The sequence below is a fragment of the Bufo bufo genome, chromosome 1 (assembly GCF_905171765.1).
Source record: "Bufo bufo chromosome 1, aBufBuf1.1, whole genome shotgun sequence".
Taxonomy (NCBI): Eukaryota; Metazoa; Chordata; class Amphibia; order Anura; family Bufonidae; genus Bufo; species Bufo bufo.
In genome coordinates this window covers 382,779,393-382,806,038 of record NC_053389.1, presented here as the reverse complement: position 1 = coordinate 382,806,038, position 26,646 = coordinate 382,779,393, and the positions used below count along the sequence as shown (strand labels likewise).

Below are 26,646 nucleotides of genomic sequence, written 5' to 3'. Positions count from 1 at the left end.
TTCCGAGTTAGGCCTCTTGCCCACGAACGTAATGGCTCTGTGTGGGGCAGCCGCATGCGGATCGCGGACCCATTCACTTTTCCGTTCCGCAAAAAAGATAGAACATGGGTAAGCACGGAACGGAACACTACGAAAGCACTCCGTAGTGGTTCTTTGGGGTTCCGTTCCGTGCTACTGCACCGCATCTCCAGATTTGCAGACCCATTCAAGTGAATGGGTCCGCATCAGTGATGCGGAATGCAAGCGGCCAGTGCCTTGCAGAACCACCGTATGCGGCCCGCAATACGGCCACGGGAGCACTACGGCCATGTGCAAGAGGCCTTAGGGACAGAGCATAGCTTGGCTAAGCTTCGAGGTTTCCATAACTCCCACTTACTGCAATGGAAGTTGGTGAAATAGCAGAGCACCACTGGTCGGGCTTAGTCTTATCTCACCTTTGTAACAGCAAGATGAAACCATGTGCAATGTTTGATAAATTCTGTGCACAGTACGTAAACGCAGACTCAAGGAAAACTTCAAAAATTAGCCTAATGATACATTCTCTCTCAAACCCCCCCCCCCCCCCTTAGGGCCTGTGCAGTTAGTTCACTGTGACTTCCTGTGGGTGGAATCAGGGAGGGACCTCAGAACTCAGGGGCACTAAGATTAAAAGGCTGGGGACTGGGAAGAGGCAAACACCAAGCCTGCCCACATTGTTTAGTACTGGGAACTCAAACTCATCCTACATGTGGTCACAGTTGTAACTGAGTGCAGGGATCAGCAACATTCGGCACTCCAGCTGTGGTGAAACTGCAACGTCCAGCATGCACACTTAATTGGCTGTTCTTGCCGCTCCCATAGAAATGAATGCAGCATGCTGGGAGTTGTAGTTTCACAACAGCTGTAGGGCAAAATAATAAATAAGCGAAAATGTATTACCTTATCAAGGGTAAGCATGTAGAAGTTTGTGATATCATGCTCCTGTGCATAGCGGATACGAGCACGACATTCTTCTTCATCAATCATTTCTCCCACATACTCATTAACAAATTCACCCTAGAAGGAATACAGAACACAATCAATAAATGATTAGATGATTATATGCAGGAAAAATTTATCATTTATGTATTTAATGGTGGAAAGCCAAAATAAGTAATACAATAAAAATGTAACTGGAGAAAAGGAACAAAACAGCGGTACTTGTAATGCAAAGAAAAAAGAGACATGGTTAACGTACTTTTTTAACATCGACCTTGCATCGGAGTCCCCAGCCTCTGCTTAAAGTTCGGAAAATTTCCACGTCTGGATATTGACGTTTAGAAAAGGCCTGATTCTGGCAGTGCTCACCAGCTGGACACACAGAAGGGTGGCATTCATACAGCAGCATACGGTTAATGCATTCAGAGTCTTGACCACAAGGGTAGTCATCTGAGGCCTTGCAGTTACAGCGTGGAATTTCTGACAGATCAGCAGTGAAGATTTGGACCTTACCGACTGGTTTATTTACCTGGAGATAAATGAAATTACTACACCATTCAAATATGTAACAAACGCTTATGTTTTTTACTCTTCAAAAGGCGCAAATCAAAACAGATTGATAACACAGGGGATACGCCTGCAATAAAGTGACCGCTACTAACCTGGAAAATCCCATTCCATTTCTCACAGCTGCAGAAGTGATGTCACATCAACATCTGACCACTCCAGCCAGTCATTGGCCTCTTCTGTGCATTACTGAGGCCAACGATTCGCTGCATCGGTCACGAGTCATTGACGTGAAATCACTGCTGCAGACAAAAAGATTCCAGTCAGGAGAACTGAAGCAGCATTGCCGGAGCTGCCAGGTAAGTAATGATCAGTTCTTGATTGCAGGAGAATACTGTGTTCTCCGGTGTCCTCTTGAAACCAGGTAACCCATTTAATTTAGGCTTAATATGCATAGTAAATAGATAAATACATTTTATAGAAAGCGCAGGTTGTGAAATTAGGAACAAAGCATTCACTGGAAAACATAAGAGGTTTTCTAACACTAGAGTGAAGTGGAACAAGATCTGCCATAATTAAGAGGCCATTAATTCTGGCGCAAATCTGAAAAGCACAAATATTTGGCAGCACAAATCTGACACAGGAGCATGATAAGTCTTCTTAAAAGTTCATCTGAATTACAGATTTCCTTGAACAGAAAGTTTCCTCTAACATCTCAATGGAATTTAATTTTGGAAACAAAGGGGGAGATTCAGAATATCCCCAGCGCTGCCGGATAATGCGTCTAATTTATGGCACATCCCCTCTGGCAGACCATGTGCCAGATTGAAATCTACGGCAGATCTGAGCCTTACATTTCAGTCTTCATTTATGCCGGGTAAGGCTACTTTCACACTCGCGTTTGGTGCGGATCCGTCATGGATCTGCACAAACGCATCTATTCAGATACTACAACTGCATGCATCTGTTTAGAACGGATCCGTTTGTATTATCTTTAACATAGCCAAAACTGATCCGTCTTGAACACCACTGACAGTCAATGGAGGACGGATACGTTTTCTATTGTGCCATATTAGGTCACCCATTTGGCTCTGTTTCGTCAGACACCAAAACGCTGCTAGCAGAGGAATGGAGGCGGAACGGAGGAAAACTGAGGCATTCTGAGCGGATCCTTATCCATTCAGAATGCATTAATGGCAAAACTGATCAGTTTTGGACCGCTTGTGAGAGCCCTGAACGGATCTCACAAACGGAAACCAAAACGCCAGTGTGAAAGTAGCCTAACTGGCACAAGGGTTGTACAATAAATGTGCTGGTTGCCCTGGAACCACCCCCTCCCTCACTGTGCCCCCTTTTTGGAAAGTGGTGAGGGCAGCACAGAAACACCACTTGCAAAAAAATTTGTTGCAAGTTGCGGATGAAAAGTTGTAAATACTAGGTTTGTGACTTTTGATCCAGTAAAGTGGCATGAAAGGAATGCTAAACTCCCCCCAAAGTCTTTCATAGTCTATTAGAATAATACAGATCCCATAGATAAAACTAAATGTAAGGGAAAATTGGATCAGGTGCAGCACCCATAGCAAGCACATATACAGGTAGGTGCTTTCAATTGCAAAAAAAATAAATAAAAAAAAGCGTTTAAATTAAAGCGTCACTGAGTTTTCATAAAACGTTTGATATGTCAGAGACACAAAAATTTGGATCAATGGGGATCTGAGTGCTGAAACCTCACCGACCGCTACAATGAAGAGATAAGCACTTGTATATAGCTCTCTCTCTCCTCACCGCAAGGGATAGAATCGAGACAGACCTTCTACTGAGTGTCTCTATCCCTCTCATGTAACGAGAAGAGAGTGCCATATACAAGCACTATTACCTCCTAGATATCAGTAGGAGTAGCAGCACTCAGACTCCCTCGGATCAAACTTTGGATATGTCTGACTCTAAACGCTGGAATAGCACCAATTGCTATGGACAGATTTGCTACTTTTCCCTTATCAGAATGCAATTAACCCCCACTCCCAGCTCGATACAAAGAAAATGGCAGGATATGCCTGCTCAACCAATCGCCAGCAAATGATCAGTCATCTCCAGGAATGTTGAGCAAGAAAATCCATTCTGCCCCTTAAATAGAAAAATTTGATTTTTTGTACTCACCATAAAATCCTTTTCTCGTAGTAGGCATTGGGGGACACAGCACCATGGGAATACGTCCAACTACCACTAGAAGGCACTAGACACAAAAAGTGTTGGCTCCTCCCAGGTGGGCTATACCCTCTCCACTGGCACGAGGCTATTCAGTTTGTACCAAAAGCAGTAGGAGAGAGAAGAAAAGCAAGGAACCAACAACTCCCGTATCGGGAAAGATCAAGAGACCAGCCCGGAGCAGCGGAAGTAAAAACATAGGGTGGGATCTGTGTCCACCAATGCCTACTACGAGAAAAGGATTTTACGGTGAGTACAAAAAAAATCCAAAATTTTTTCGTGCATGGCATTGGGGGACACAGCACCATGGGACGTCCCAAAGCAGTCCCCGAGGGTGGGAAAAGAACAGCCATGCCACCGGTTGGGCATACAGGTGCAGGAGAACCATGTGACCCAACAGGAAAAAACACAGAATGGGCAAGAGGTTCCATAACAAGGAAGAAACCTCAAGGAAGAAGCAGTGAAGACTGCCAGCACCCCAGGACAAATGCCTGGAAGAAAATCCAAAATGCAAGAAGAAGGCAAAGGGGAACACCGAGCTCAGCCAAGGGCTGGAGAAAAAATTAGAACAGCACCGCGTGTTGGAATTACCTAACGCTCTAAATTGTCTCAGACCCAAAGAGCGAAAAAACCTGTGGCCAACCCCTGACAAGCCAGGGGAGCAAAGAAACAACCTGTGGCCAACCCCTGACAAAGCCAGGGAAGCACTGGAAGCCAAACGAGTGAGGGAAGCCATAGCAAGGCTCACATGTGAAGGGAGCAGGTCTCCCCTCACCATAAGGCAGGTGAAGAAGTTAAAGGGTTTCTATCACTTCGTATGACATATTTAGGTGTCAGACAATAACAACTTATATCTATATGCTAATGAGCCTCTAGGTGCTATGGGGGCGTCATTAGCACCTAGAGGCTCCGTCTACCTTCATAAACTGCCGCCGCCCAGCGCGTCCCTCCAGCCCGCCCATCTCCTGCTGAATGCGATCCTCCCCGTGCGCCTCTCTGTTCGGCGCATGCGCAGTGAATGTCTGACCGCTTCCCTGCTCAGACATCTCCACTGTGCCTGTTCCTCGGAGCACTATGATGTCATCGGCGCAGGCGCAGTGGAGATGTCTGAGCAGGGAAGCGGTCAGACATTCACTGCGCATGCGCCGAACAGACGCGCACGGAGAGGATCGCATTCAGCAGGAGATGGGCGGGCTGGAGGGACGCGCTGGGCGGCGACAGTTTATGAAGGTAGACGGAGCCTCTAGGTGCTAATGACGCCCCCATAGCACCTAGAGGCTCATTAGCATATAGATATAAGTTGTTATTTTAGCAAAACGGCTGCCCCAAAACCTATCATATTAGGATGGTTTGTTAGAGCAGACACTAGCGGATCGCTAGTGTCTGACACCTAAATATGTCATACGAAGTGATAGAAACCCTTTAAGCGCCCTATTTAAAGGTGAAACCCCAAGGCTGCTAGAGGAAACCGCAAACCCTTGGACAAGAAGGGGGATTGTAGGCAAAGGCCAGGAAAAGAGAATGATAAGACCTGTGTCCCAAAAACAGGAGACGAGGCTCGAGCCTCTGAAAACAAGATATCACTGTGAAGCGTAAGACCAGAGGAAACTCTGGGCATATGAAGTATCAGGGAAAAAAGGAACCAGATACAGGCCCAGGAAATCTCAGCAGGGACACACTGGACAGAGACATGGGAGTAAAAGCAGAGTACTCCAACAGCCTAAGGAGGAAAGGTTCTACAACAGGAGGAGGTCCCTCCCGAAGTAGACCATACGGCGGAATTGCAAACCGTAGCACTAAACCACTCAATACCAGGTACTTGACGTGGGAGGATGGGAAAAGAGACACGAATCCCAAGAGGACCACAAGGCTATTGGAAAGTAGCACTAGACCGACAAGGTGGGGGTTGGGCTGGCCCACCCCTGCCAGATATGGTAACCATGCACATGCTGAACCAGGATGGCCTGTTGTAGACAGTGCCTTGAGAAATACAAGGAGACTATTGAGCACGACAGTAACGGAGTGGCAGATGTATGGAAGAACCAAAAGGATGGAACCAACATCCGCAGCACAGATTAGAACCTGGGGCAGAAAGCACCCAGTAATACAGAAACTGTATGGGCCACAGATTGCACCATAGGGCCCAGCACTTAGGATACTACAAACACATGCCTAAAATATAGGTAAAGTGGCTGCATGTTGCACTCTAAGGAGAGTGGAAACATAGCCACAGCATCTGGGAATGCGACAGCATTTGGAGGGCACAGGTACTCAACCTGTAAAGTAGAAATACGGCTTTGTAGTGCAGAGATACGACCAGACAGGTGTAGTGGGTACAGCATTTGGAGATGGTAGAGGTACTACATTTAAGATCGGAGCAATGTGGCCGCATGGTGCACCCTAGAACCAGAGAGGTGCAACAGCTACCGCGTTAGCAATGGTACCTATATTCCGCCCGGGAAGGGGAAAATAGGGCCGCACGGAACCACAAAGAACAAGACAGGTGCACACTACAATCAGGTAGGTGCAATGGCCTGAAGGAGACCCTCTATTTCGCCTGAAAAAAGGGAAACAGGGCTGCATAGTACACCATAGAGCCAGACAGGTGTAACGGCTGCCGCATCAGAGACGGTGCAGGAACTCTACCTATGAAGGGAGTAAGATGGCTGTTTGGTGCACACTATGATGAGGTAGGTGCAATGGCCACAGCAATTGGAGGAGGCCTCAATATCTCGTCCGGTAAGGGAGAGAAAATACCACATGGTACACCATAAAGCCAGACAGGAGTAACGGCTACAGCATCCGGAGATGGTGCAGGTACTCTATCTATGAAGGGATCAAGGTGGCAGCTTGGTGCCCACTAGAACCAGACAGGGGCAATTCTACGGTAATTGAAAGTGGCCTCTATATCTCGCCTGTAGGGAGAAATGTTGCCGCATGGAACACAATAGAGCCAGCCAGGGGTATTGGCTACAGCATCTGGAGATGGTGTAGGTACTCTACCTATGAAGGGAGCGAAGTGGCTGGGAACAGACAGGTGCAATTGCTACAGCAATTGAAGGCGGCCTGTATATCTCGCCCGGAAGGGAGAAATAGTGCCGCATTGAACACCATAGAGCCAGCCAGGAGTAATGGCTTCAGCATCTGGAGTAGGTGTAGGTACTCTACCTATGAAAGGACCAAGGGGGCTGGAAACAGACAGATATAATTGCTTTTTCTTACCAATCTACAGGAGGCGTTTGCCTGAGCTATCAGCTTGCCTAGAACAGGGACCCCCTGTAATTAGGTAGAGTGGCAAACACCAGCACCAGGATGGGGACCCGGTGGAAACACTCTCAAATGTGTAGAGCATAGCCCCTGGTATAGGGGAACCAAGAAGGCTTGTCAGGTACAGGCTATGGCAGTAGTGCAGGTACCCCCCTGTTAAGGAGAAGGCGTACGTACCAGAGACACCACATAGGTGACTCAGTATGCTAAACACGGGGACGGCTGCCTTACCTGTGCGGTTGAATACCTGTGCAGTCAGAGGAGCGCCATCCGAAAAAATCCACTAGAGGGGATACCAACCCTGGATAGGAGCGGTTCCTCCGAGCACGTTAGTCTTGACCTCCCAGAGGGCGTCTGTATGGAGGAAGACCGCCTGATGCTCTGTTCCGAGGGAATAGGTGCAGAGGTGTCCCCAGAGGCAACGGATGGGGTGACAGGAAAGCATTTGTCACCAGCCTCAGGCCTGTCCTGGGGAGGACCCGAGGAGGGGTGGGACCCTGTTGAGACCACCCGAGGTTGTACTGTAAGCTACCCCTTGCCGGACCTGGTATAGAGCGTGCCCCATCTGCAAGGAGGACCCTGGGAGGGCAGCGGTGGCCGCAATTTGGGTATGTAGCGGTCCAGCGACTCTGCTAGGGATTGGGAGAGTCGGACCAGGTTCCCATGGCTTTGACAGGGACGGAGCCCATTCAGGGGGACCTACACAAAAGGATTGGTCAGGGGACACGATGGGGTCTGGGAAGAGGTACTGCACACAAGCAGGGACAGGCTGACCGCGACTGGGTGACCGGCAATGGTATCGAAGTACGCGCCCGCAGGGGAGGGGGGGGGGGGGGGGGGGGGGGGGGGGGGGGGGGGGGGGGGGGGGGTGAACTAAATTGCAGCAGGTATAACGGTGGAGATCACCGAGACCTGCAGAAGAGAGAAGAAAAGAATAAAAATAAAATAAAAAAGCAGCAGGACCAGCAGGACAGGTCTGCCTCCTCTGCCTCCTACGGACACTAGACTAAAACTGAATAGCCTCGTGCCTGTGGAGAGGGTATAGCCCACCTGGGAGGAGCCAACACTTTTTGTGTCTAGTGCCTCCTAGTGGTAGCTGGACGTATACCCATGGTGCTGTGTCCCCCAAATGCCATGCACGAGAAATTGGATTTTTGTACTTACCGTAAAATCTGTTTCTTGTTCAATGCATTGGGTATGTGCCCAGCTGCCACTAGAAGGCTGACACTAGCAAAAGAAAAGTGTTGGCTCCGCCCAGGTGGGCTATACCCCCTCCACAGCCACTAGGCTAATCAGTTTGTACCAAAAGCAGGAGAGAAAAACAGAAACAAAGAACCAACAAGCCCTGGACCAGAGAAGAACAAGAGAACAGCCCAGCGACAGGCAAAGTAAAAACAGAGGGTGGGATCTGTGTCCCCCAGTGCAATGAATGAGAAACAGATTTTACAAAATCCAATTTTCTCGTTAATGGCATTGGGGGACACAGCACCATGGGACGTCCTAAAGCAGTTCCCGAGGGTGGGAAAAGAACAGCCATGCAACCGGCTGGGTGTACAGGTGCAGGAGAACCATGTGACCCAACAGGAGATAGGAAAAAGGAGATTTTTTGTGAAACTCACCTGTAAAATCTTTTTCTCGTCTTTTCCATTGGAGGACACAGACCATGGGTATAGCTTAGAGATATTAGTAGGAGGGACACTATGCAATATAAAAGAGCTCTCCTCCTCGGGCTATACCCCCAGGCTCTACCAGGAGAAACTCAGGCGTTGCAAAAGCAGTAGCAGAAGGAGACAAGAAAAAACAATGGGAGCCATCGGACCAAAGCCCATGAGGTCCAATCACAAACAGGACTGAACTGAAAACCCCTCCTTCAACAGGCAGAATGGGTTGGAGCTGTGTCCCCCCAATGGAAAAGACGAGAAAAAGATTTTACAGGTGAGTTTCACAAAAAATCTCCTTTTCTCTTACTTTTTTCCATTGGGGGACACAGACCATGGGACGTCCCAAAGCAGTCCATGGGGTGGGAAAAAATATCAGCACCGCCAGGAAGAACATCCATCGGTCAAACAGGAACCACAGCCTGCAGAACCCTGCGGCCAAAGGCAGCATCAGCCGAAGCCAGTGAATGCAACTGATAAAACTTCGTAAAAGTATGTAAGGACGACCAGGTGGCCGCCTTACACAGCTGAGACGCAGAGGCATGATTGCGCCTTGCCCAAGAAGCTCCCACCGCCCTAGTAGAGTGAGCGGTAATCCTAGCCGGGGGAACCCTACTATGAGCGCGATAAGCCGCGCGGATCCATCGCGCCACAGTGACCTTGGAGGCCGCCAGACCCTTACGAGGCCCCTCTGGAATCACAAAGAGGGAGTCTGAACGGCGGACGGAAGCGGTAGCTGAAAGATACACCTTCAGGGCCCGGACGACATCCAGAGAATGGAGAGCGCGTTCATTGGGGTTTGCCGGAGAAAAACAAAAAGGAGGGGAGGACAATATCCTCGTTAAGGTGGAAGGGAGAGACCACCTTGGGCAAAAAGGAGGGAACCGGACGGAGCACCACCTTATACTGGTGAAAAACCAGATAAGGCTCCTGACAGGAAAGTGCGGCCAACTCCGACACCCGCCTGATGGAAGTTATGGCCACAAGGAAGACCACTTTCCCGGTGAGAAAGGTCAGGGAGACCTCCCTCAGAAGCTCGAAGGAGGCCGTCTGTAGGGCGCGAAGGACCAAATTGAGATCCCAAGGCGGCAAAGAGGGGACGTACGGAGGCACCGAATGCGCCACCCCCTGAAGAAAAGTCTTCACAGGACCCAGAAGAACAAGAGACTTCTGATAAAAGACAGCCAGAGCCGAAACTTGACCCTTCAGGGAGCTCAGCGACAGTCCCATCTCGAGACCGGACTGAAGAAAAGAGAGCACCAACGGGATGGAAAAACGAAGGGGAGGGAAGCCCAAGTTCTCACAAAAGGACAGGAAGGCCTTCCAGGTACGATAGTAAATCCGGGAGGAAGCCGGCTTCCTCGCTCTGATCATGGTTCTAACCACTGAATCCGAGAACCCTTTCTTCCTCAAGATGGCGGTTTCAACAGCCACACCGTTAAACGAAGAGACTGTAAATTCCAGTGGAAGAGCGGTCCCTAAGACAGTAGATCCTCCCTGTCGGGAAGAGGCCATGGGGCGTCCGCCAGCATCCGAGCCACGTCCGAGAACCATGCACTGTGAGGCCAATCTGGGGCGAAGAGAACGGTCGGAATTCCTTCTGCCTCGATCTTGCGCAGAACCTTCGGCAGCAGAGGAAGCAGAGGGAAGACATAGAGGAGGCTGAAGTCCTGCCACGGCGACACCAGCGCGTCCACCCCGTACGCCTTCGGATCCCGGGCGCGAGCCAGGAACACCTGGAGCTTGTTGTTGAGCCTGGACGCCATCAAGTCCACATCCGGACGGCCCCACCTGCGGCAGACATCCTCGAATACATCCGGATGCAGAGACCACTCGCCTGGATCCACCTTGTTGCGGCTTAGAAAGTCTGCTGTCCAGTTGTCCACTCCTGGAATGTATACCGCTGACAACACCGGAACGTGTGACTCCGCCCACAGCAGAATTCTTGTTACCTCCTGCATCACCATCCGGCTGCGGGTTCCGCCTTGATGGTTGATGTAAGCCACCACCGTGGCATTGTCCGACTGAATCCTCACCGGGAGGCCCGCAAGGAGAGGAGTCCAATGGGAGAGGGAGTGGAAGATCGCCCTCAGCTCCAGAATGTTGAGAGATTCCGTCGCTGACCAAACCCCCTGAACCGTGCGGGACTGGAGAAAGCCGCCCCAACCCTGGAGGCTGGCATCGGTGGTGACGATCGTCCAGGAGACTGGGAGGAAGGATCTTCCAGACCTCAGGTTCATCGGGGACAGCCACCAAGGAAGAGCTGCCTGAACCCGCTGAGACAGGCGGATGTGATCGTCCAGACCGGGAGAGATCTTGTCCCAGAGGGAAAGGATCTCCCGTTGGAGCGAACGAGTGTGAAACTGGGCAAATGGAACAGCCTCGAAAGAGGCTACCATAAGACCTAGGACCCGCATGCACTCCCGGATGGAGAGACAAGGGGAGCGCAGCAGGTGCGACACCGACCCCTGAATCTGGGAAGACTTGGAGTCTGGCAGAAACACTTTGGCGGCTGAGGTATCCAAGACCATCCCCAGGAAGGAGAGCTTCTGGGAAGGGAGGAGAGAGGATTTTGGGAAGTTGATCAGCCAGCCGAACTGTTCCAGAGTCTGAACAGTGATCCGGATGCTGTCCTCGGATTGCGGAAGCGAGGGAGCCTTTATCAGGATGTCGTCCAGGTAGGGTAGCACGGTAAAGCCCCCGGTGAGAAGAAGCGCCATGAGCGGCGCTAAGATCTTTGTAAAGACCCAAGGGGCGGTCGCCAACCCGAAAGGCAGCGCGACGAACTGATAGTGCCGGCCACCAATGGCAAAACGCAGTAATCGTTGGTGAGATTCTGCGATAGGGACATGCAGATAGGCGTCCTGGATATCCACGGCCCCGTGGAAGAAGAAGAAGAGAAACAATAACGGAGCGGAGGGATTCCATTAGAAATCTCCGCACCCGCAGAAACTTGTTGAGCAGTTTCAGATCCAGGATCAGACGCCTCCTTCTTTGGAACTACGAACAGTTTGAATAGAAACCTGTGCATTGTTCCCCTAGGGGAACTGGGGTAACAACTCCCCGGTCCAGAAGGGAAGAAACTGCCATTAAGAGATCCGAGGCGCGGGCCGGATCCCCCGGAACGCGAGAAGGGAAAAAACGTTCCGGCGGTCTGGACGCGAACTCTATCTTGTAACCCAATGTTACAACTTCCAGGGTCCAGGCGTCCTGAACATGAGCCCTCCAAACCTGCTGATCGGAGAGCAGGCAGCCCCCCACCACGAGGGGTGGGGGCGTCCCTTCATTCGGAAGACTGCTTGGAAGCAGCAGGCCAGGCCGACTGCGCCCTCGGGCGCCAGGAAGGCTGGGGCTTGAAGGAGGGCTTCTTGCGGGAGTCCTGCAACCCCCCAGCGGAGGAAGCAGACGACATCCTGCTAGAAGAGAAGCGGCGAAAGGACTGGTACCGGGAACCCGAAGACCTGGTCCGAAAAGGGCATTTGGACCTAGGTTGGGGAAGATGAGTGCTCTTGCCCCCAGTAGCGGCAGAGATGAACTCGTCCAGTTGAGCCCCAAAAAGTCTGGAACCCTCAAAAGGGGAGGTTAGCAAGGGAACACTTGGAAGAAGCGTCGGCGTCCCATACCTTCAACCAGACCTCTCTGCGCTGAATGACAGAGAGCTGAAATGCGGGCAAAGAGGGAACCAATGTCCATGGAAGCCTCACAGAGAACTTGGAAGCCTGAGACATCTGGAGAACCAAATCCAGCGTGTCAGCAGACGTATCTTGTTCTGCCAGGTCTTGGTGGTGGCGCTGTAACCACACCGAAAGAGCTCTGGCCACCCATGCTGAGGCAAAGGCAGGTCGCAGGGACATGCCCGCCAGTGAGAAAATGGCTTTGGAAAGGGAATCTAGGCGCCTGTCCACCACGTCGTGCAGAGAGGAGCCGTCAAGGACAGGGAGGGCCGTGTTTTTGGCTAACCTGGCCACCGGGGAATCCACCTTAGGGGGAGAAGACCACCTCTCCACACTGTCCGCCGGAAAAGGATAAAGAGTATCCATGCGTTTGGTGGCAGAAAACTTGATTAGGACGGTCCCAAGCCTTGGATAAGACCGCGGAAAATTCCTCATGGACCGGAAAGACGGCAGCCTCCGGTCTTTTAGGTGGAAAAAGGGCGAACTCCCTCCCATTATGGAAGCGCTTCATTAGTACAGAAGGACCAGGAAGCGGTGAAGGATCTGTACTCACCACTTCCTGGTCCTCGGCTCGGCTATCTCTCTGTGACCTCACGCTGTGCGCCGCTATACACAGCCAGCCGACAGCAGAATGAAGAATGAGGAGGATCGCGATGGTGACCAGGAGCAGGAGAGGTAAGTGTTTTTTTATTTTATTTTATTTGCACTGGGGGCTGATGGCTGACCTGGGGGACATGGGGCAGACATGAGGGGCTAAAGGGGGGCTTATGGCTGACATGAGGGGCTAATGGGGGGCTTATGGCTGACATGAGGGGCTAATGGGGGGCTTATGGCTGACATGAGGGGCTAATGGGGGGCTTATGGCTGACATGAGGGGCTAATGGGGGGCTTATGGCTGACATGAGGGGCTAATGGGGGGCTTATGGCTGACATGAGGGGCTAATGGGGGCTTATGGCTGACATGAGGGGCTAATGGCATTTTTTTCATTTTTAATCAGTGATAAATGTGTTTTTTGATTTTTACTTTATTTTCACTTTTATTCACTTTTTTTACCCAGACCCACTTGGTTCTTGAAGATCCAGTGGGTCGGAGGTCTGTATAATACAGTACAATATTTATTGTACTGTACTGTATTTTACACTTTGTCTGAACAGATCTATGCCTTTTAGCACAGATCTGTTCAGCACCATGGACAGCAGGATGCCTGAGACGGCATCCTGTTGCCATGGGAACCTTCCCCGTCTGCTCAGTACTGGCCAGAACTGCGCAGACGGGGAAGGGTAAGGAGGGGAGCTGTCGGGGGGCTCTCTCCCTCTCGGGGGGGGGGGGGGGGGGGGGGCTGCAAAGGCACAGTACGGACCGCTGTATGGAAAGGGTTAAACGGCTGACATCGCATCGCAGATGTCAGCCGTTTATACCAGGGTGCCAGCAATGTGCTGGCACCCTGGTATACCCACTAGACGCCAAAGATTATTCAAGGGGAGGCGGGCGGGGATCGCGATCCCGCCTGCCGCACCGCCCGCAACCCTCCCTCTGCACCTCCCACCGGGCTAAAATCATGCAGAGGTGCAGGGGGAGGTGAAATATATATATATATTTTGGGCATTATAAAGTTTCTGATCCCCGCGATCAGAAACTGCAAAAAGCGCATCAAACCGCAGGTCTGAATTGACCTGCGGTTTGCGGCGATCGCCGATACGGGGGTTGGGGGGGTTCTGTGGTCACATGACACACCCCCCCCCCCCCCCCCCCCCCTGGCGTTGTGACAGGATGCCGGCTGAATGATTTCAGCCGGCATCCCGTTGCGATTAACCCCCGTGGCGCCAGAATCCCAATTTTAATCCCGTCCTGTGTCCTTAAGGACTCGGGAAATAGGGCGTACCGGTACGTCCTGTGTCCTTAAGGGGTTAGCTGATTTTCCTGATATAGCGGTGAGTGAGGCGCACAGGGTCTCGCAATTGCTGTTGCTTCACAGGGTATATAGGACCCCGAAAATGTTACATAGAATAGGATTTCGTGCTGATGATACATGCCCAAGATGTGGTGCTACGTCTGCTGACTTAATACACTTGATGTGGAACTGTCCACGCCTACGCAGATATTGGAATGATGTGGCAGACCTCATCGTGAAGGTTTATGAGGTTACGATTGAACGTTCTCCTTTATTATGCATATTGGGGTATGTTGGTGAAGTGTCGGGGTCTAGGGGTCTAGAGAGGTTAAGTTGGCAATTCAGCGCATTTTATATCAGGCTAGGAAGAGGATAGCGTCCCGATGGATAGCTCAAGATCCACCGGAGTTAAGCGAATTAGTAACAGCGACACACACTTTGGTGCAACTCGAGAGTTATGTCTATCAAAAGAGGGGGAATAAAAAAGTTTAATAAAATCTGGTATACATGGATTCAACATTTCCATATTGCTGTTTAGGACAGTGGCCTGGGGATGGAGTGTGATGTGAAAGTCATAGGTAACAATAAAGAAATTAGGGTATAGTGTACTTTAAAAAGTAATATGCGTATAAGCTGGTGTGCTTGTAGTACGAGTGTGAATTGGATCATATCCTGTACTATGCTGTGGATTATTTCCGAGATGGACTGCACCTGGACTTTGGGGCTGGGGAAGGGGGGGGGGAGGGTTTATATGTGTTACTTTTGTCCACATGTAAAATGAAAAATTGATCTCAAATAAAAAGATTTGATAAAAAAAAAAAAAAAAAAAAAAAAAAAAGGTGAACAAATGCCCACTGGAGAGCCAGAGGGAGGAACTGGAAGATCCCCTGTTCCCATTGGTAAACAGGAGCGCATCACCAACATAAAGCGACCATTGGCAGGGACCTAGCCAGACTAGATATAGAAATATGCCCAAGGACGGTGATGACCAACCCCCAGCACACCAGCCGCAGCAAAACCGCGACTCCCAGGATGCCCAACCCATTTCTGTGGAGTTCAGAGACAGCCAAGCAAGTGTGCACCCCAGGAGCTGCAGCCCCACCACAGCTCCAGCAAGAAGATATGATGGTCCCCAAGGGCCAGGGAACCTGAGGAGAAAATACCTGGGAAAAGACAGAAGTCCTGACTCAAGGAAAAACTCCTTAAGGGCAAGCAAAAGAAAGGCCCTGATGAACACCCAGTAGCAAGGGAAGTCAATTCCGGAAGGATGAGAAACAAAGGAACCCAGCCAGACCAAAAAAAGCAGACTGACATGTCACTCTTGGCAGCACTTATATGCACTCCCTCTGCAGAGCAGGGGGAGGGGCAGAGATTGCTATTTCAGGTAAACAAAGGGCCAAAAGAGAACCAGGGAAATGAGGAAATAGAATTATTTTTTACCTAAAACTTGCTTAGCTCAGTTACATATTGCTGCGCATCAGATTTAGGCTACTTTCACACTGGCGTTTCTGGGTCCGCTTGTGAGATCCGTTTCAGGGCTCTCACAAGCGGCCTAAAACAGATCAGTTTAGCCCCAATGCATTCTGAATGGATAAGGATCCGTTAAGAATGCATCAGTTTGCCTCCGTTCAGCCTCCATTCCGCTGTGGCTTGCAGCGTTTTGGTGTCCGTCTGATGAAACTGAGCTAAACGGATCCGTCCTGACTTACAATGTAAGTCAATGGGGACGGATCCATTTTCACTGACACAATATGGTGCAATTGAAAACGGATCCGCCTCCCATTGACTTTCAGTGGAAGTCAAAACGGATCCGTTTGCATTATCATGAACAAAAAAAAAAAATATATATATATATATATATTTATTTATTTTCCACTTCATGGTAATGCAAACGGATCCGTTCTGAACGGATACAAGCGTTTGCATTATAGGTGCGGATCCGTCTGTGCAGATACCAGACAGGTCCACACCCTAACGCAGGTGTGAAAGTAGCCTTACAGTGCTATATATCTTTTTTTCATAACTCAAACAACCCCATTAAGTAAAGTAGGCTATTATAAAGTAAATTCGGGTTACGGGATCAATGAATTACACGAGGAAGTCAGAATAACACTGTGCTACTTACTTTAATGTGCTTATAAGGTGGTGGTTTTTTATCATTTTTCTTCTCCTCTTGTAATTGCCTCATTTCCTTCTGTGCTTTTAACTCTTCAAATCTTTCTGCAGCTTCCATCAGTCCTACGAGAAAGGGATATAATTGTAAATTTTAAAAATTTTAAAATTTAGAAATGGGTGCAAAAGCGAACACCTTCACCATACCTTTCTTGTAAACAGCATCTACTCCCTTGCTCATCTTGTCTTTGTTAAGGGCATCCCCCTCCATGTAAGGAAATACTCTAGCCTGGTGAGTCCATAAGTAGTCCTTAGAACCGAAAAACAAGACTGGAAACTCTCCAATGTCATGTTTCATCTTATGGATATTTGAGGGAATGCTCTTTGGATGACAAACCTCCGCTGGCCACCACCTGGGTTAAAACAAACAAGAAGTTTTCCCCAACCCGTATGAGGAAAAATGGGACAGAGTGTGGGGGTTGAAAGCAAAATTACCTGTATCTCCCAACTTTAACCCATACTATTTCTTTGTAATGAGGCTTTTTGCCAGCTTTACAGTCATTGCAAAACCAGCTACCTTCTGGCATCTCAATATTAAGACATTCACGGTGAAAGGCAGCTGGACAGGACTCGCAACAAAGAAGACTTCCACCTGACAAGGAAAAAAAGGCATCAAAAACGTAATTATATTGCACTGTAATATATACTATATACATTTACATAAAAAATAACCAATAGGGCTCATGCACACGACAGTTATCGGCCTTGGAATGAGGTCCATAGGTCGGCCGCATCTTCTGGGATGACTACAGCTCCCCTGACCAGAAATTACCATCATAGTAATTTATGGTGAAGTCAGTCTCTATCTGCTCATCGAGCTACACGTCATGCGAGTACACGCCTATAAAATATCATAAGCTACTATGATTGAGTCCGTTTGGGTCAAGTGAGCCACGGTCAGCCCGGGAGATACTGCAGACACAAAACGCAGATCACGGGTGTGTGCATGAGCATGAGGTTGTGCAATGTTTTGTATCCTCTATCCACAAAGGAGATTTTTTGTGAAACTCACCTGTAAAATCTTTTTCTCCTCTTTCCCATTGGGGGACACAGACCATGGGGTATAGCTTAGGCCATTACTAGGAGGAGACACTATGCAAATAAGAAAAACAGCTCCTCCTCCACTGGCTATACCCCCATGCTCCAACAGGAGGACCTCAGTGCGTGCAAAAGCAGTAGGAGAAGGAGACCAAAAAAATACTAACAAAGAAAAACAGAACCGAGGAACACCGCCATCGGGACGTTAACCATAAGGTCCCAACAGAATTGAACCAACCCCTCCTGCAACAGACAAGAATGGGTGGGTGGCTGTGTCCCCAATTGAAAAGACGAGAAAAAGATTTTCCAGGTGAGTTTCAAAAAAAATCTCCTTTTCTTGCCCATTCCATTGGGGGACGCAGACCATGGGACGTCCTAGAGCAGTCCATGGGGTGGGAAAGACCAGCACCTCCAGAGGTAAACGTCCAACGATTAAACAGGAACCACAGCCTGCAATACCTTGTGCCCAAGGGCAGCATCAGCCGAAGCCACAGAGTGCAGCTGGTAAAACTTTGTAAAGGTATGTAAGGACGACCAGGTGGCCGCCTTACAAAGCTGTGATGCAGAGGCTCGATTGTGCCTAGCCCAGGAGGCCCCCACCGCCCTGGTGGAGTGCGCGGTAACCCCCGCTGGGGGAACCCTACCACGGGACCGATCGGCTATTGCCATGGCCTACCGAATCCACCGAGCCACAGTGACTTTGGAGGCCGCCAGACCCTTACGAGGGCCCTCGGGAACCACGAAAAGGGAGTCTGAGCGGCGAAATGGGGCAGTAACCGACAGGTACACCCGCAAAGCACGGACAACATCTAGAGAATAGAGAGCGCACTCCTTGGGGTTCGCCGGAGAGGGGCAAAAGGAGGGCAGGACTATGTCCTCATTAAGGGAAGGGGGGGGGGGGGGCAGAGACCACCTTGGGCAAAAAAAGGGCTCCTTAGAGGAAAGGGCGGCCAGCTCCGATACCCTCCTGATAGAGGTGATGGCCACCAAAAAGACCACCTTCCAAGTGAGAAGACTCAGGGAAATTTCCCTCAGGGGCTCAAATGGAGCTGCCTGGAGGGAATACAGAACCAGGTTCAGATCCCATGGAGGCAGGGGAGGGACATACGGAGGAACCGAATGCGCCACCCCCTGTAGGAAGGTCCTCACCGGACCGAGCAGAGCCAGAGACCGCTGAAAGAAAATGGCCAGAGCGGAGACCTGACCCTTCAGAGAGCTCAGGGACATTCCCATCTCAACGCCAGACTGGAGAAAGGAGAGGACCACCGGAACAGAGAAACGAAGGGGAAAAACGCCTCTCTTCTCGCAAAAGGCAAGAAAAGCCCTCCAGGTACGATAATATATCCGGGAGGAAGCTGGTTTCCTGGCTTTGATCATGGTCTTCACGACGGAGTCCGAGAAGCCCCTCCTCTTCAAGATGGTGGTCTCAACAGCCAGGCCGTTAAACGAAGTGGCTGTAAATTCTGGTGGAAGAGTGGTCATTGAGACAGCAGGTCCTCCCTGAGAGGAAGAGGCCACGGAACGTCTGCCAGCATCCGAGTGACCTCCGAGAACCAGGCGCGGTGAGGCCAGTCGGGGGCGATGAGGATGGTCGGGATTCCTTCTGCCTCGACCCTGCGAAGAACCTTTGGGAGTAGCGGGAAGACAGAGGAGTGCAAAGTCTTGCCACGGAGACACCAGAGCATCCACCCGTACGCCTCGGATCCAGAGCTCGGGCCAGGAACGTGGGAACCTTGTTGTTGAGCCTGGACACCATCAAGTCCACGTCCGGGCGGCCCCAAACGTCCTCGAATACGTCCGGATGCAGATACCACTCTCCCGGATCCACCCTGTTGCGACTGAGAAAGTCTGCCGTCCAGTTTTCAACCCCTGGGATGTACACTACAGACAGTATTGGAACGTGAGCCTCCGCCCATGGAGGATCCTTTTCACCTCCTGCATCACAGTCCAGCTGCGGGTCCCGCCCTGATAATTGATTGATGTAGGCCACGGCTGTGGCATTGTCCGACTGGACCCTTACCGGGAGACCCGCTAGGAGAAGGGTCCAATGACACAGAGGAAAATTGCTCTGAGCTCCAGTATGTTGATCGGAAGGCGGGCTTCCGCCTCTGACCACACCCCCTGAACCATCCGTTCCCGGAGAACGCCACCCCAACCCAGGAGACTGGCGTCGGTAGTGACAACTGTCCAGGAGATTGGAAGGAAGGATCTCCCCGAAGTCGGATTCTGAGGCGACAGCAACCAGGGGCATTCCATGCGAACCCGAGGAGGTAGGCGGATCCGAGAGTCCAGACCCCGCGACGTCCTGTCCCAGAAGGACAGGATTGCCTGCTGCAGAGGCAGAGTGTGAAACTGGGCAAAGGGGAGGCCACCATAAGCCCCAGAACCTGCATGCACTCCCTGATGGAGAGACACGGGGAGTGCAGAAGGCGAGACACCGACTCCCGTATCCGAGAGGTCTTGTAATCCGGAAGGAATACGCAGGCTGCAGTGGTGTCCATAATCATCCCCGGAAGGTCACCCTCTGGGAAGGTTGGAGAGAGGACTTCGGGAAGTTGATCAGCCAGCCGAACTATTGCAGAGTCTGAACAGTGATCCTGACTCTGTCTTCGGCCTGGGGATGAGAGGGAGCCTTTATCAGTATGTCGTCCAGGTAGGGTAACAGAGATATGCCCCTGTTACGGAGAAGCGCCATGAGCGGCGCCAAGATCTTTGTAAATACCCGAGGGGCTGTCGCCAGCCCAAAGGGAAGGGCGACGAACTGATAATGACGGGCGCCAATGGTGAAGCGCAGGAATCTGTGGTGAGATTCTGCGATAGGGACATTCAGATAGGCGTCCCGGATGTCCACCAACGCGAGGAACTCCCCTGGAAGAAGAGAAGCAATAACGGAGCGGAGGGATTCCATCCGGAACCTCCGCACCCGCAGGGACTTGTTCAATAGCTTCAGGTCTAGGACCGGACGCACTGATCCCTCCTTCTTCGGTACTACAAAGTGATTTGAGTAGAACCCTGCGCCCTGTTCCTCCAGAGGAACTGGGACAACTACTCCCCGGTCCAGAAGGGAAGAGACCGCCTCTTAACGGTCGAGCGTCCTCTGTGGGGGGCACCGGGAGGTGGAGCGGTGCTAACCACAGGATCCGTGGCCGCCATGCGTTCCATAAAGGCCATGGCGGCGCGTGAGACTTGGGCCAAGTCCTCGGCCGCCCTAGATATGGCAGAGGCCCAGGAGGGCTCCGCAGGCTTCGAAGGGGCGGAAGAGGAACTGGGCTGGTTAGGGGGAGGAGGAGGATGAGCCTGTCCCGAGTCAAGACAAGAGTCACAGGAGCCTGTGACAGATAGTGGCAAGCAGCAGACCATACAGGATCCCAGTGGGGCCTGAGTTGCAGCCTTAGATTTTTGGGGGGAGGGGGCGAGGAGATTGCAGGAGAGCCGTTTATGTACTTATCTGCGTCCTGCAGCCTTCACCCTCTGTTCCAGACCAGCAGGGTTCACCTCTTCAGTCAGCTGGCACAAGGAGTGGCAGTGATCTGGATAGAGGGCAGGAGTAGGTGACCCTGGATCTGGTAGGCCACCGGTGCTGCAGGTCGAGCCCGGTTCCACTTATCTTCTGGGGGGAAAGGGAGGTAGCCGGGGACGTCCATTCGACCCCGGCGCTCGCTCCACTGAGAGACCAGGGACGCACCATGCGACCCTGCGTCCTCTGTTGAGAAAAAAAAAAAAAACGGAGTAGAGAAAAACTACAGGGACAACCCTGCAGGAGCAGGAGTGTCACCTCCTTATCCGACACTAAGCTAAAACTGGGGTCCTCCTGTTGGAGCATGGGGATATAGCCAGTGGAGGAGGAGCTGTTTTTCTTATTTGCATAGTGTCTCCTCCTAGTAATGGCCTAAGCTATACCCCATGGTCTGTGTCCCCCAATGGAATGGGCGAGAAATAGGGGATAATTGATCAGTATGGGTCTGACACTGATCCTGAGAACAGGGGTCTTGTTCCCATGTTCTGATGGAGCGACAGGTTGAGCACGTGCCTTGCCACTTCATTCATTCTCTATGGGACAGCTCAAAATAGTCAAGCACAGTACTTGACTATTAGCAGCAGTCCCACAGAGAATGAATGGAGCAGTGAAACAGGACTCCATTCTCGGGCTTCCAGCAGCAATTGGATCACCACCGATCAGTTAGTGGTCCCTATCCTGTGGATCACAACCTCTAAGCCATTTCACTGACTAAAACTAGTATGGTAGCAATGGTAGCAGTGGAAATGGTTATAAAGTTAAACTTACCTTCAGAGCACACAAAGCACCAGCTGACATTAACATGCTCGTGGTTCTTACAACCTCTACGAGGAGCAAAGTGGTTTGGGCAAATAATACTATTCGAAGCCAAAGTCACTGTTCCTGCTGCCATACAGAAATCGTTGGCATGATAGGCAACTGGGCAGCGCACACATCTCATCAAACGACCTGTGACCCAAAGTAGGAGACAGAAAAAAAAGAGATGATTAACTTTCACACACAATCATATTACTTTATTAGAGTTATATCTTTACAGCTTTAGTTGAAATGTATACACTCACTGAAAAAAATATATAAATCAAGGAGGAATTGTTGGAACAGAATGAACTTTATACAGTATGTGTGAATGTAATGATAATATAAAATTAGAGTGAAAGGCTACGTTTATTGGGGAAATCTGTACATTCGAAAGGAGGCTCTAGTACCTTGTTGTGCCGCCTCCTGCCTAGATATAAGATGAGATATGGTCAGGCATGGAGGCATACAGGTTTCACGTGGTATCCTCTAGCACATTTGTAGCATCCTGCACACTCAAGAGTTGCTGAAGCTGGTCACCCAGCCGGTCCCATAAATGCTCGACTGGTGATAAATCTGGTGACAGGGCAGGCCAAGGAAGCGTTGCGATCTGGTGGAGATATTTCTGGGAAAGCATTATCCTGCTGAAAAATGCCAGTTGGAAGCCCTGCTAGGTCACACATGGCCACATGATGTCTTGCACATATCGTTGAGATGTTAAGATTGCTCATTTCACTATGGGTGACCGACCGTCGTATGCGATTGCACCCCAGATCACTACACCACCACCTGGGGCAGTGTGACACTTGACAGAAAATGCAGGATTGAAGCACTCACCACAAGGCTTCCATATTCAAACCAGATCCCAAACAGAACCTGGGTTACTCCCTAAAGACCATATGGTTTCAGTTCCATAGCAGTCCAGGTTTCTCGTTCATGACAACACTGCAAATGAAGGCAACCGTGCCAGGACATATAATGGGGGCTGCAACATCAAATTTCCTTCTGCTGTGGATGAAAATGGTACGCCCAGAGAAAGGGTCGTATAGTGAAAGTGTTATCTGTCTGTATACGGGAAGGTACTCATGGGCAGATCAATTAACCTTCTCTACTGGTCGTCCATTTGGACCACCCGGAGCCTGTTGGCAGTGTGTGCATGCCCTCATGTACCCACTGCTCCCAACAGCTAGGTCAGAATGTCCTAGATCAGGGGTAGCCAACCCGCGGCAGTGCACCCCCCCCCCCCCCCCCCCCAAGTATTTGTATCATTGGTGGCAGTGGCCACAGGGTCCCCTCTTCATTGGTGGCAGTTCTGATCGGAGCCCCAGCAGTGTAATCCTGGGGTTCCGATCTGTTACCATGGCAGACAGGACGCTACTGAAGCCCTGGCTGCCATAGTTAGCTCCCTGCTGCTGTGTGTACTATGCACAGGGCAGCAGGGAGAGTGTGAAGTCCTATTCACCCTAATAGAGCTCTATTAGGGCGAGTAGGACAAGGGTTCTAGCCCCTAAGGGGGCTAATAGTAATAATAAATAAAAAAATTATAAAATACTAAAAGTTTAAAATCGCACCCTTTCCCAATTTTACAAATAAAATTTACAAACAATAAAAAATAAACATAGTTGATAGCAAAAGAAAGGGGCACACTCAGATGGGAGCACTTGAATTGCCAATTTAATAAAACAGATACAAACCCCTTTAAAAATGGGCATAAAAGCATACATAAAAATGGCCCTATATAAATAGTAGCACCTATACAACCTGTGCTAGCTGCACGCCGCTTGATGAGCAAATGGTGAGTCTCATGCACCAGTATACTGCTTTTGGCTGTTCAAGATATAAGCAATGGTGTAAATGAGACCTGTATCAGCTCCGCACCGTGATGAGTGCACCAGATGGTCGGTCCCATATACAAATGCGCTGCAATGTGAATAGCAGTTTCAATGTATATTGCCGTTTAGCGATTCGTCCACTCAGACATGTGGCTATCACAGCAGCATTAAAACATACTCCAAATGCAGTCCAGTTCATAAACGCGACTTAATCACAGTCAGTCACTTAATGCAGCTCAGAAATATGCCTCCGTGACAGTGCCCAGTGAATGCACAGCTACAAAACAAGCTCCCCACAGGTCTTACCCTTCTTCACTGCCACTCTGCAGCGCTGGTCCCAGGCGGCCGCACACTAGCGGCGTCCCACGTGGTGTGCTAGACCTTAGCGTGGCGTCCCACGTGACCTGGTTGCTTGGGAGTCCGGATGAAGCTGAAGTGTCGTCACTAGTAAGGGACGGCTTTCACCGGATCCAAACTTTACTTCTTTGTCTCTTTGTTTGTATTGTTATCTCTGCTGGACTAATGAGTGGAACGCTCACTCCTTACGCCAGACGCGTTTCGAGGTGCTGTACCTCTTCCTCAGTGGCCAACTGAGTGAGCGTATCCTCACTCTTATATAGGGGACAAATATTCCCATAGTGCTTCACTTTATCCTGCATTACTAAACTCGGAAATGGAGTAGGGTCTCCACAATATCATGCATTCTCAAATCCTGGTATGGAATCGGCCCATATACTCTAAAAATGCCCAATCACATCCTAAATGACATTATACATAATAAAATGATAAAACACATATATACCCTAGCATATTTGGGATTGGAGAAAATCGCATAAATCACAAGGTAGTGCAACAGAAAACGCATCAGAATTTACCTAGCGTCTTTCGTGCGGTTCTGCTAACTTTGGGTTACAATTCCCCATCATAAGTAGGGCATTTGTGAATTTGTCAACAATAACACTTATGAGTCTGAAAGGAACACATCAATATAAAGATAACATTTACCCTGCAGTTTTGCTATATGTTTTTTTTTTTTTTAGGGAATCTTTACTATACATAGAATTCCCTCGAGAAACAAAGCTCATACATATTCATTCCTCAAGATCCTTATAAGAGATGGAACATCCTGGATCCCAGAGAGGTACGTGTACAGGGAGAGCTATCCGATAGGGAGGGGAGATCGGAGTGTCGATAGACGACCAGACTCCGATGTCCCATCACCACCTGGAATCTGCAATACAGATACTGTTTTCTGATGTAGTACACTATAGGTTACATAACACCACAGATTAGAGACACTATATTAGGCACAGAAATGGGAAACTCAGCGGCTCAACCTCTCATTGTGGATGGATAAGGTGCCCACCCTCAGGCACAGAGTGAAGAAAAGTTGATAGCAAAAGAAAGGGGCACACACACTCTGTATGTACTAGAGTTGTTGCGATACCAAATTTTTGATTCGGTTTCGATACCATGAAAAAGTATTGCGATACTCGATACCATTCGATACCACGCGAAAAAAATAAACAAAAAAAGCCACGTGCATTCCTCATTTTTAAAAATGGCGAATCGCGCAGTTTTTATTTTATTTTTTCTGTTCCGGCATTCACCACCTAGATTTTTTTTTTTATATTTTAATAGTTTGGACTTTTCTGACGTGGCGATGTAATATGTTTATTTATATATTTTATATGTGAAATTGGGAAAAGGGGGGTGATTTATACTTCATATTTTAGTGTTTTTTTTTTTTTCACTTTTTATTTAATAACTATTTCCCCCCTTAGGGGCTAGAACCTGGGATCTTTCATCCCTTTTCCTATTCACCCTGATAGATCTCTATCAGGGTGAATAGGACTCCACACTGTCCCTGCTGCTCTGTGCTTTGTGCACACAGCATCAGGGATGTTACCATGGCAACCAGGGCTTCTGTAGCGTCCTGGCTGCCATGGTAACCGATCGGAGCCCCAGGCTTACACAGCTGGGGCTCCGATCAGAAGCTGCCACTGCACCACCAATGAGGGGGAGTGGAGAGGTCCCTGTGGCCACTCCCACCAATGATTTTAATACTGGAGGGTTGAGAGGGGCCGGCGCACTGTGCCACCAATGATTTTAATGGGATGGGGGGATTGAGGGGGGGGGGGCACACTGCACCACCAATGATTTTACCCCTTTATACAGGAGGCGGGTACTAGCAGATCAGCGGCAGTTAACTGCCGCTGATCGCAGCTCCCTGTCAGGGGCAGGGTGCCGGCAATGCGATTCTGCTGCCGGCACCCGCCTCCTGTATGTGTTAAAGACTGACTACTGTATATGAGTCCAGACTTTCACTATTAGGCCACACAGAGCGGCGCCCAGCGATGTCTCAGCACTCACCATTTAGTCCTGGGCGCCGCTCCGTTCGCCCGCAGTGCCCCATTACCGTCTCCTCTCCTGCTCCACATGCTGCTGATTACTATCGGAGCGATGGGAGGAGACATCAGCTTCACTAGTGGGCGTTCCTTCTCCCTGGCTGTAGCGCTGTCCAATCGCAGCGCAGGGAAAAGGAACGCCCACTAGTGAAGCTGATGTCTCCTCCCATCGCTCCGATAGTAATCCTATCATTGGGGGCGCAGTGCGCCCGCCCCTCCTCCGCCCCTCTCTTCTCATTGCCGCCCCTCCTCCACCCCCTCTCTTCTCATTGCCGCCCCTCTCTTCTCATTGCCGCCCCTCCTCCGCCCCTCTCTTCTCATTGGTGGCAGCGGCAGCAGCACAGGGGGAGGGAGGACAGCTTCCTTCTCCCCGTGCTGCTGAGAGAGAACATGAGCGCGCCGATAGCAGCGCGCTCATGTTCAGAGATACTAGACTGCGCAGAAGCGCAGCCCAGTATCGAAAAAACGGAAATCCCGGTATCGTATCGATACCGGGACAAAAGTATCGATTGGGTATCGAAATTTCGATACCCGCAACAACCCTAGTATGTACTATGCACAGGGCAGCAGGGAGAGTGTAAAGTCCTATTCACCCTAATAGAACTCTATTAGGGTGAGTAGGACAAGGGTTTCTAGCCCCTAAGGGGGCTAATAGTAATAATAAATAAAAAATAATAATAATATAAAAAAAACAATACATATAAAATTTACAAACAATAAAAAA

General features: G+C 50.0%; 1 protein-coding gene across 7 annotated transcripts in view; it reads right to left on the bottom strand.

Annotated features, from left to right (window-relative positions):
* NSD1 (nuclear receptor binding SET domain protein 1) overlaps positions 1-26,646 on the bottom strand; it is a 167,555-nt gene that overhangs the window by 27,666 nt on the left and 113,243 nt on the right. For all 7 annotated transcript variants that reach the window (XM_040405307.1, XM_040405357.1, XM_040405331.1 and 4 more), the window contains exons 14-19: positions 21,656-21,835; positions 16,768-16,924; positions 16,480-16,685; positions 16,286-16,398; positions 1,217-1,486; positions 919-1,035 (exon numbers count right to left, since the gene is read on the bottom strand). In XM_040405307.1, the coding sequence (XP_040261241.1) occupies positions 919-1,035; positions 1,217-1,486; positions 16,286-16,398; positions 16,480-16,685; positions 16,768-16,924; positions 21,656-21,835 (1,043 nt within the window). The remainder of the gene's footprint in view (positions 1-918; positions 1,036-1,216; positions 1,487-16,285; positions 16,399-16,479; positions 16,686-16,767; positions 16,925-21,655; positions 21,836-26,646) is intronic.